The sequence below is a fragment of the Diadema antillarum genome, unplaced genomic scaffold, assembly GCF_040938485.1.
Source record: "Diadema antillarum isolate AM-2024a unplaced genomic scaffold, OU_Dant_1.0 seq00000798_RagTag, whole genome shotgun sequence".
NCBI classification, from domain to species: domain Eukaryota; kingdom Metazoa; phylum Echinodermata; class Echinoidea; order Diadematoida; family Diadematidae; genus Diadema; species Diadema antillarum.
Genome location: NW_027271682.1, coordinates 1,729,844 through 1,741,848, shown reverse-complemented (window position 1 = coordinate 1,741,848; position 12,005 = coordinate 1,729,844). Strand labels below are relative to the sequence as shown.

Below are 12,005 nucleotides of genomic sequence, written 5' to 3'. Positions count from 1 at the left end.
TGGCGACTTTTTGTTGGTTTTGTAATGCATTGTCACAAATGTGATATATATATATATATATATATATATATATATATATATATATATATATATATATATATAATATACATACGTACACACATCTATTTACACATTACATCGTTCTAAAACTTGATTTTGAGTTGTTCTTGTCACTGCATTTGTCACCTACATGTACGTATAATTCATGACAATTGAGCTCATCTACTCCAGCATACACAGGCGAAATCTATTCCACTAGTATTTCCTTCGTATTTGAAATTTGCTACATAGCTTAAGCGCGTAAAATTTCCTATTAACAGTGTCACTTGTCCTAAGGTGTCACCTGGCTATTAATCTAACACTCTTCGTGTGTCCTACTTTACTAAAAATGAAAAAGAAAAAAAAAAGAATGAGTCTGAACGGCAAGACGGTTACTGCCATCTTTCAATAATATTCATAGCCTTTTATCCTTTTCCAACACTTCCTAAATCAAGTAAAATTCCTTGGTGAACGTATGAAACGGGACAAACCTTGTATCTATCACACAGAATCACACACATATTATGCAAATGCATATATACTGAAATACACAATTCTACTATACATTTCCGACATTAGACTTTGCACAGCCTACGCAGTTTCATGACAAAACACAGTACAATGAACCGACAAAACCTTGTTGTATTGATTAGTTGAGATTATGTATTTTCAAACATATACAAGGACAAAATCATGTGACAGACATTGCATATCAAAGCTCTGCGTGAATCAGCAAATACAAGCAAAGTTTGTATTCATTCTTGAATAAATATATACACTGCAATATCTTTTTTTTTTCAGTTTTTCTTTCACACAAAGGAAATCTTTTCCACGCCGGTAAACATGGTAGGACAAGGTAACATCATTCCAAGGACAAATAACAGTTATCACATTAATGAATAAATAGATAACCACTGCGATACACCATCTTGGGCCTGTTTCATGAAACTTTGAAGCTGTGAAAAAAAAAAAAATCTTGTTAAAATCAATCCGAGGTTTTCTCAGGTAAAATGTTTTATGCAATAAGCAACTGGATTTCTAATAGAGCATATGTATTAGCAAACAAGTTACAGATCAACAATAAATAAAGAAAGACAATCAAAATAAATGCAATCAATTGAACAAAGTATTTGATGTCTCATATTGAAATTGACAGATTTATTCATTTTCTTCATCTACTGTTATCGTCGAGGAGGACTACTGGAAAATTTGACACAATAGTCCAATGTGCTCTTATTGTACAACGAGGGATGACTACTGTCTTTATGAGTGTATTTTTAGTATTCATCATTATCATTTGTTACCTTTAGTTGCTGACGAAACTACTAAAAGCCAATGAGATGGTTGGAAATTAACGCGCAGACCGGCAAGTGTTCTGATTATACAAAACATAGTGATTCTGTGTAGGGTTATACAGCCGAATAACATACACAATTCGAATGAATACCGACTCTAATCTCAAACAGCCAACTAAGATCGGAGCCTTGATCATAAGCACTTGGAATGGTATTATTAGATAAACCTGGTTTTGCCTTTTTTGTCATGGAATCAAGAAAATATAAGTACACTGAACGAAAGCAAATGTGTCTTGAGTTCGTACGGGTCGCAAGGTTTAATTCTCTTGTCTGTTACAATTATGGCGTTATCAAGAGGATTCATGCGTTATAGGAAGATTCATGCCTTACTCAATATAAAATATCCTCATAATTGATAAACATGGTGATAAAAACTGGGTCGAAATTTGTCCAGTGCTGTCTTTCTGCTACTTATCGCAAAAGTTATGAAGGTGCAAACGAATTTGCAGTGTTTCAGACTTCATTCGTTCGTATTCGTTCTGCTTCTCAAATCAAGTAAAAATGAATTACATGGGCGTGACAAATTGGAACAAAACATAACCAAATGACAAAAGAGCAATATAAAAGTGCAGTTTATAGTTCCCGCATCACAAAATCATTGTAAAACTTGGCATATAAATACAGAAAAGGTAGTACATTTGATTCAACAAGGAAGCAGGAAACCGTCAGCATAAGCATAGCTTGACTAGGCTGATGGCCTCATAGGGAATGTGGCCGGGGGGGGGGGGGGGGGGGCATTTCATGAAGCATTTTGTCTGACACGTTGTCGGACAAATTGGGCTCTCAGCAAATCAGATGCAAGGATTTCAATAGCTTGTAACAGTTTGTCAGAAAACTATCCGACCAAAATGCTTTATGAAATGCCCCCTGGTTGTTTGCCTCTCACGAAAGGCAGTTCTTTTTTTTTATTACAATAGCATGTTTTTCTCAAGTCATTGAACGCAAATCGGAAAACGAATAGCTCCTGAAAAAGGTAAATACATCTCTTTGGTTTAGCCATTAACGCGCAGTGAAAATTATTTTGTTTAAGTTAGGATTGGAATCCCCTAAAATACACACAAAATATTGACAATATATCTTTTTTTTTTGTTTGGAAGAGCAAAACTCTCGTTTGCCGAAAGAGACTGTGTACACGAGCGTATACATTACAATGCATAGCTATTAACATTGTAGATGTATGTATGTCAATATAAAATGCAAACAATAAAACACTTTAAATCATTCTGAATAACCCTATATTTCTTGAATACAAACAACAGTTTTAATGATAAACACACCGATCAACAAAATCACACACCGCCACTAGGAAGATTACATAATGTATGTATCACTGTTTGCTCATAATAATATCAAAGCACATACTCTGGCGATTAAAAAAAAATCCTTTCCATAATCACTTGATTACAATCCTTATGATTTCATTATTCTCGTCTTTATCAATCATTCTTCGTAAAGTTAAGCATTACGATAAAAAAGGACAAAAATCTACGTACGTCTTTATTTGATATCCTCTGTGCAATTACTCAGAGTGTAATCGCATGGATGTTGCGTTTATATTTGAGATCTTGAGATACGAAGCAGGTAGCTTTTTCACGGATAATTACAAAACTTAATAGAATGATAATAACGTTTCTGTTTGCTTCAAGTACGGATTGGTATAATTCTAGGGTCTGCGTATAAAAAAGTACAACCTTCTACATACAACGAACCGACGATATTGATCATGGTCACGCAGAGATTCTTTTTTTTTTTCTGGTAGAAAAAAAGTGTCAGGAAAGCAATGTGTACGGCTCTGAGTACAAAAACAAGTTAGTAAAAACAATGCGTGATTCATTGGGGCGATGATAACTGCAGGTCAACATTGGTCAATGGCAAAACTGACAGTTTAACCGTTTCAGCTTATTTGGAATTGTAAAGTCTGAAAATTATCCGGAGGTCTCCTTTGATGACCGGGTTAAAGACACATCTTGATACAAATGCTACTTAAGAGTGAATTCTGCATGCCCTCTATCACTTATTAACATTATTCTCGAGAGGGTGTTGTTAAACTTCATGAACGTGAATTACATACGTACGTTGGCCATTAGAAATAAACGCAACTTCATTGCCAGCCATGACACACGGTGATAAAGAAGATCTGTACATAATTCTGCTCAGATTCCGAAATGCCATTCAATTATACTGTATAATTATGAAGATATGAAAGCGGTTGTACCGACATTACCATGGTGAGAAAAATGATTACTTCCGACGGAAACACATCTTCCGGGTTGCAGGGACTTCCCTATCCGCACGTGTTTAGCTGTTGGTATTTAACCTCTCTACGTAGCCGCCTCTTATAATGTTTAACCACAGCAAGTAGGATGACGGAGAAGACACCGATGATAACTCCCAAGCCGATCACCGAGTTCATCCATGCTGTGTCCTGCTCGTCTTCACCTGTGGCTATGACAGCAAAGGTACGATATCATCATGTTGTTGGTTCGTTTGTTTGTTTTTGTTGTTTTTTTTCGCAATACATCACTTGTCTGCATGTAAAGTTTTCTGTTAGAGGTCGTGTTTACCTTTGGGAGCAGTGATTTTTAAAAAAATGTTGAAGACATCACTTTTGATGCATAATCAGTTGTATCACAAAACATCGTACGATATATATATATATATATATATATATATTATTTTTTATTATTTTTTGCAATAAAGCCTAAAATATAAGGAGATATCACTATTTTTCTCATTAATTATAACTGTAGACGGTTTAGTCTGGATTGTTTTTTTTATTGTAACTATTTTTCACATTTTGTATATTAACAATACTTAATATCGATTATACTGCTTCAAATATTTACATTGGATGTTTCTATCCCTAACTCACATTTTAGAACTATTTTGAAGCAATGATGCTGGTTTTTTGCTCAATCTGCAAATGCCAAATTATGCCTTTGAAGAGACACGGGCATATGTCCTCACGAGTCCGTGTTTCTACCAACGTATTTTACTGATTCAAGTATGCTTTCATCATTTTGATAGATATGAAGATACTATTCCTTTTGGAAATGAATAGGATGTGGTGCCTGCATGGATACTTGGGCACTCAATTATCTTAACGAGCGAGAAATGTGATAATATGGAAAGATGCACCTCTTAACCGTTGTTTGATACAAATGAAAAAGAAATCACCGAAAGGAACCAACAATTCTACCACCTCTACTGTCTACCATATTGTCTCTAAATTTACACACTGGGCCCCCTTGTACATGACGTATAAAACTATGATAACTTTACAATAATACATGAACGGGTAACTCTGTAATCGAAGATAACATCCGTAGTTATGAACATTTTGCCATAGCCAATTGAAGCCAAGAAATCATTCTTGTTTGTTACCATTCACTGCAGAAATGATTTTCAAATTACCATAGCTTGCTTCAACGCCTTCGTGATGTTTCTTATGTATATGACTCGTTCAAAATGATGGAATTTGAAGTAATCAGTATGACTGAGGGAAAGAGGAGGGGCAAAAGCTTTATCGAGAAAAAAACAAACAAACATGTCTTTCTTCACAGCATTGTTCGACCTTGCAAGCTGCACATCAAATAGTCTTATTATATTAAAAACTAGATGCATCATCCCGTATCACTTACCTCGGCCTTTTAGTTCTTGTCAGTACCTTTTCCTATCTATTTTGTATTCAATATTTTGCTTTTTCATATCATTTGTATTCTTTTGAATTAAATCCTCATCGTACAATTAAATACTTCTAATCTTAAATATTATCTTTATCACAATGTAAGATCCTGATTGTTTAAAAAATTGCAGATGCATGCGCATTTAAGCTTGCGTAATATTAACTGATGTCCAGATGTCAGATTAGTTAAAATACATTTCTTCCTATTACCACTGCTGTTTGTTATAGAAAATGAGGATCTTCGAGGAGTGGCAGAATCAGAATATTTACCAAAGTGCGGCACAGCGACCGCAGATCCAAAACGAATCGGACCGGCATGCTTCCACTCCAGTTTGAGGTTTGACGACCTCGCGACGCGAGAATTGTTGTAACGAAGAGCCACGTTTCTTTTCTTTCTGCTCGTGGTAGCGCAGTCCTGGCAGAAATCTTCTGTTGACGACTCGTGGCAGACGATGACCGCACAGTGAATCCACACCTAGCAAAGATCAACAGCGATTTTGATAGAGGCGTTTTCTAATAAACACAGTTATGACAAAACGAAACATCTTTTTTTTTTTTGTTGGTAATGACGATTTTGAAGGTGGCCGTTTACTTTTTGTTCGACTTTAATAAGTTTAAGATAATTTTTGAATAAAAAAAAAAGGAAGGGTAGAAATTTTTATCAAGATTTAAGATTATTGGGTACCATACATAATTATACAGTATATAATCAAAGAACAAAAACTCATTGATATGATGATGTCATCGCACTCTAGTCTCTCACTGGTTTGTAGAGGCATTACATAATTACGTTTTAAATGAGTATGTATCAACCATGATTCCCTCCTATCTTATAGTCATCATTGATGATTTTAGAATTGAAACTTTTTTTTTTTTCAAAAAGCAAATGACGGACAGGGCGAAATCAGTAGCATGATCATTATACAGTGTATGAATTTATATTTGAATAGGAAAACTTGGACCGTTAGGGAAAATTTACATGCATTGTATGATATGTACAAGTTTGGTTAAAAATGAATGATGAACTTTTAAATTCAATAACTCTCATATCTGTGTCTCCTTGTGATGAAACTTGTTTCGATGAAACATTCCCTTCATTTAATTTTACTTGAGTTTGCGTGATTCTATTCTAGCCAAGATGAACGAAGAGTGACCTTTCACTATTCATAATCATAAGTAAGAGTACGACATCCTATAACGGATTAATTTCATAAGTTTGAAGTCTCAGGTCATCATTTGCTGATTATTATAGGAGGCAAGATTATCTGGTTCATAGCGCTTCAATCAGCATAGCATGCTCTTTAATTTGGGTCTCACTTATTTTCCATTGATTAAAGAGCTTTATTCAGTGACCATAATGGGGATTTTATGTTCCTCAATTAGGTTACATTTTAATGAGGTATCTTTTTTTAGTATTTTTCAAAACAAAGATAGTTTACATACACGATGTAAACGAATATAGTTTCATGACAAAATGTGTAAAATAAGCACTGACAATCTTGAAAAAAAATAACTATCATGTACAGTATTTGGTGATCGGTGAGAGTACAGTACAAATGTGGAAGGGACTTACATAAAATCTTGACAAGTATGGAATTAGGGGAAGTTAGAAAAAATATGAAGTACAGATGCTATTTATATGAAACTTGGTGGTAAGTGTGTGTGTATGTACTGATAGAGAGTAATTGCAAGAAACAACAGTAAAGTGACGTAAATAACAATTTGCACTGATGTTGTCAAGATTTGTATAGTAGCAATCTATCAAGTGATTTCTATTATATAACATTAAAGCGTTTTAGAGCTGTGATTTGTGTGTGTGTGTTGTGTGCGTGTGCGTGCCCACACTAATTCATATAATGGGATCTTCTCGACGCTTATAAAAGTTATGGATTTGTAGAGTTGTACGTTTAAGTAGGATGGCCGCAGCCCAGGCGACGAGTCTTCGCCATATCAAAAATACACAAAGAAGTAAGTAAAAAAAACAACAACAACAACAAAAAAACAGCTAGCTATCCAAAAAAAGAAGGAAAAAACATAAGGCTTAGCCCTTCAAGATTTACTTAAGTAAAACTCATACAACTATTAAGCAGTTTGATGTAAACGATGTGATGAATTTGTGTTGTAGTCAAGGCGTAATCGTCACCTTTACTTCTCTTAATTAATCAAAATTCGCTTGCCTTTCCAAGGTTGTTTTTTTTTTGTCACCCTTTCAAATCCTCATCTCACAAACTCTTTATGAGTACAGCCATGCTAAACGTACTTGACCCGCTAAGAGCCATTGTTTCAAAATGTCATCGACAACGTGTATAGATAACTTGCCTACGGAAATGTGAGAGTTAAAGACGACATGTCGTTAATAATCGAGATGACGATATAGTCACGACGTGGTTTGACTATTAGCGTACCTGCTTATCAACGTCACTGACGAAGCGGAAGGAGTTCAACTTGAAGTAAACGTTGACGTCAGATGACCCATCCGTGTCTGAAGCGCCTTGACCGCTTTTAACTGTAAACTCAAAGGTTTCATCAACGGAACAGCTACGAAGAAAGAAGGAACGGAATAACCACTATGATGAGTCTGGCCAAAGCGACACGGCAGCAAGCGGATTTTTTTTTTTCATAACCATGGTTGTAATTAAGATAATACCAATACTGATGGCAAGAATAGAAACTTTAATTTCATAAGGTTATGTGATGAGAAAAAAATATGACAGTGTACGTTATAATCATAGCATTGTAATGTTATGAAGGTTATATGAGACATGAGGGAGGCATGCAGTGGCATGATTGCACAGTAGCAACCAAAAAGTGAAACCACGGATCCCCTAAAACAGAAAAAAAATATAACTATACAAACACATATTTGAACAGACATTCTGATTCGATTTTGATTTCAATTGATTTATCGACTATTGTATCATCAAGGAAATATCATTTCTGTTCGGTCACAAGTCACACATGTAATTATTGTCTATAGAAATACATAAAATCACAAGGAATTCCAAATTAATGTGAAGCAAATAAAGCGATACTTTTATCACAGGGAAGGGCTAATGCATGAACGAGCCCTCGTGGAGAATTGGCTAATTTCACTATGCGTATTGCAGGCACTTCGAAAGTGAAATCTTTCGAAGCTAAAACAACAATGGTGTACAAAAGCCTAAAGGTACTAGTAAATTATTTTCATCTAAAAAAAAAGGTTGAAATTTTAGAAGGAATATAGCCCACTATCGTCCTTCAATTTCTGTTCCTTTTTTAATCGATTCCTTGAAAGTTGATAAGGTGGGGATCTATAATTTGGGGATTGAAATCCCCAGATTGAAACCCCCAGAAATCTCCTTCACAATATCTAGAGCGATGAACAAATAGCCCATTGAATCATGTGATGAGAGCGCATGCAGCCTGCATTTACTATGAAGGTGCATTCAATATAACCGCTGCTGAAGATTCCTGTAACACGAAGGTTGTTGGGGAAGTATCATTGGAGTCTGAGAAAAGACAGCAATCTCAGAGGCTGTCATTGATTACTGCATAATACACTTAGAAATTCATTTTTTGGTGTGTGTGTGTGTCAAACTTTGTTATACCCTCGTAACCTACAACCGTATACAGAATGAAGCCAATGAAAGTCGCCACAATTTCAGAACCTATGTTAACTTTCCTCCACATTGCCACTTCGTGAGAGCTTTATTGATAAGTCTCTTTATTTCATTAAAACCCCTGAAGAACCAACTAAAAGAAAAAAGACACAGAGAGAATGCCAATCGCATCAATACTCAAATTAATGACATTACGCGAGAACGTATGCATTGGCACAATAGAACGTCCCAGGTGAAAAGCAAGCCCATGTCACATGGACCCAGGGAAACTTATGGACACACGATAAAAGCAGAAATAGATACACAGACAAATAACCACCCACAGCTCGCCTTGTGATATTTCCATGCCTGCATTAAATTAGATAGATGACCCATACGTACCGATCTTCCAGCAGTTGGTATGATACGTCGCCTGTCTCCTCCTTGTCTGGAGTTCCCCAGCAGTCCTGCGCCACAAGATGGTCCCCTTCCACATTTGTATCTAGCGAGAGCTGGAAGTAGAGCGGCCTGTCGATATCGATGTCTATTGCTTCATCACTCGGGTATCGATAGTTGAACGACGAAGTATTGTAGATCCCGAAATCGATACTATACACACCGTCCTCCTCCAGGTTCTTTCCTATCACGTAGTCGTAGATGGTGTACCGGACTGCTCGCACTTCTTGGTTTCGCTCGTAAGAACACTTCAGTGGTATTCTCACCTCATCCACCCTTGTCACGATGTCGTCATAATAGTTGTTGATAACTTGATTCATGTAAGTATCGTGCGTGCTATTTTCCTTCGAGATTGAAAATGAAGTATATATAGACACTTTATGCCGAATTCGGACTTACGTATAACTTAAAACTAGTAATACACTTTCAAGTTCAATTTCTTTCACATGTAATTAAAGAAAAACAACACAAAGATTTAGAGATGGTACTGAAGGAATCACAGATAGGCGTGCAAAGGTGAAAACATTGAATGCAATTGTTCAAAGCAGATAGTGGGAGAAAACAGAATAATGTAACATACAAAGGCCAAACGGCTTATCCCAAGAGAGTTCACCAAAATATGGTTCTTATGAAACTGTTGTAAATAAGAAAGGCGACAAAATCTATAATCAAAATTAGGGATATGAAATGCGATTGAATGTGCCTTGTAAAGGAACAAATTACTTATTTCCTTGAAAGGAGTTATCCAGAAACTTTGGTAAAATGTTACGCATTTATGAAAACATAATAAGAACAGTCATTTCATGGTGATGAAGACGACAATAATCTAGATATGTTTGGGAACTTCTCAAAATCTTACCCCATTTGAAGACCTTATCATGAAACTGAATGAAACAGTTTTGAATGCCATGATAGTAGATAAGATGAGAAATAAAGGCAGAGCGATCAGATATCCAGAGTCATACCATTTCAAGATCTGAACGTTGTTCGTTGACTTACATTCCATTGTTTAATCGTTTATCGAATTTACATGTCATTTTTGATGGTTGAAATCTTTTCTTTGATGATTTCGTAATGAATGTATTATAATGCATTAACTATTATGGATACATCCGTTACGGAGATGTGATTACATTACTAACACTTACGGAAGTGTTAAATACACCTAAATCTGAAATCTATTTCTCTCCCCTCTCTCTCTGTGTGTGTGTGTGTGTGTGTGTGTGTGTGTGTGTGTGTGAGTGTGTGTGTGTGTGTGTGTGTGTGTATCCATGTTCTTTATGCACAGGTGACGTGACTATCAGGAAAAAATATACTGAAAGTAATGTCTCAGTAATGACTCTGTTTGCAGGCAGTGACAAGGTGTACTGTGTTGTGCAATACTCGTAGAGCCGCCATGCCCAGTAATGACGTACCGACATTATTCTCTATTTGGTGCATGGGCAGAAACTTTCAGCGCTGATTGTATGTATGTATGTAGGCATGTATGTAGTATTCATGTTTGTATGTATGTTTGTATGTATGTATGTATGTCGAAAATCAAGTCAAACGAGGAAATCGAAAGCTGCATCCGTAGACAGTGTGATAGAACCGAGGTTACTCTGGTTCCTATTGCTGCATCACTTACAGTTTTGTTTGTGCCGCATCCGGTGAGCGTGGTGTTAACAATCATCATATCCCCCCGCTTGAATCCTTGACAGCTGAGGTTGCCCTCGAGTCCGAGATCGGTGGGACCGATGTCACCGAGCAGTTCGAGCGGAATCTCAACTTCCATGCTTGTGGGTCCACACGTCAACATGATGAGATCATACAGAGACTTATCTGCAGTCATAAACATAACATTAAAGGTAATATGCATTGTCAGGAGATTAATGACCCCGAGTGATATAGATGTAAAGAGCAAACAAACAAACAAACAAACAAACAAACAAACAAAGGCAAACACAATAACATATCCATGGAACATAGTTGGCATAAGCATTGTGCTTATCAGTGTTTATAGTAATACTGTACACTTAAATGTCGTAAGTTCACCTGGGGCCATCCTCCTAGTCAAGTTCTGGTTATGAAGATAGTCCCCTACATTTCAAATTTCATGTGATATCGTATATTATTCTTTGAACTTAATTAAACCGTTCTTTATCGTGAAATTTACATTTAGTTTGACATTGTTGCATACTTTTTCTCCCCATAAGTTTTCTTTATACAATCGTACCTTACAATACGTATTAAAGCGTTGGAACAGTTCATATGATTTATGACAGACTGACAAATTTTGTAATGCATTGTACTGACAAAATCCAGAAATAAATTGACCTGACCTGAATTGAACTGAACATACCTTCTTAAGCATTCCTACTCATGTGAAGAGGTATAAGGGTTAAGGGGTACGAAAATAAAGTGTTTAAATCTTATGGAGGATTGTAAGGTTAATAAAGAGACGCTGCCACACTTTGTATTACACGTAAAATTGCACGAGTTCAATGCATCGGGTTGGCAATGAATTTCATAGATCAGTTCCCAAGTTTGTTGATAATGATTATCAGTGGATGCATACACTGGCATGAGTATGTCATCAGATTAGCTTCCGCTAACAGCTTGCTGTAACAATTCATATCTCACCTGTACAATTTGGCATGATATCTGACCACTCTCCGTCATTGCAGGTGATTTCCGGAGATCCTATGATATCGAATCGCTCGTTGCAGTAGTAAGTCACCTTTGTACCGTGGTAGAAACCGTCACTTGGGGTAAGATCCCTGGCACCATTTGCCGGAGTCCCGGGGTCAGGACAATTTGCTGGAGGAATTTTGAGAAGTCAGAATAAATCAGTAATGCGAAATCAAGGACCAGAACTAAACCCGCACTATTCTCAGACACACATCGGTGGTT

General features: G+C 36.3%; 1 protein-coding gene across 1 annotated transcript in view; it reads right to left on the bottom strand.

Moving 5' to 3' along the window:
- Positions 1–3,678: 3,678 nt before the first annotated feature.
- LOC139739387 (complement factor H-like) overlaps positions 3,679–12,005 on the bottom strand; it is a 44,237-nt gene continuing 35,910 nt past the window's right edge. The window contains exons 18-23 of the mRNA XM_071650008.1: positions 11,736–11,912; positions 10,741–10,934; positions 9,060–9,457; positions 7,485–7,617; positions 5,350–5,554; positions 3,679–3,839 (exon numbers count right to left, since the gene is read on the bottom strand). Of these exons, the coding sequence (XP_071506109.1) occupies positions 3,679–3,839; positions 5,350–5,554; positions 7,485–7,617; positions 9,060–9,457; positions 10,741–10,934; positions 11,736–11,912 (1,268 nt within the window). The remainder of the gene's footprint in view (positions 3,840–5,349; positions 5,555–7,484; positions 7,618–9,059; positions 9,458–10,740; positions 10,935–11,735; positions 11,913–12,005) is intronic.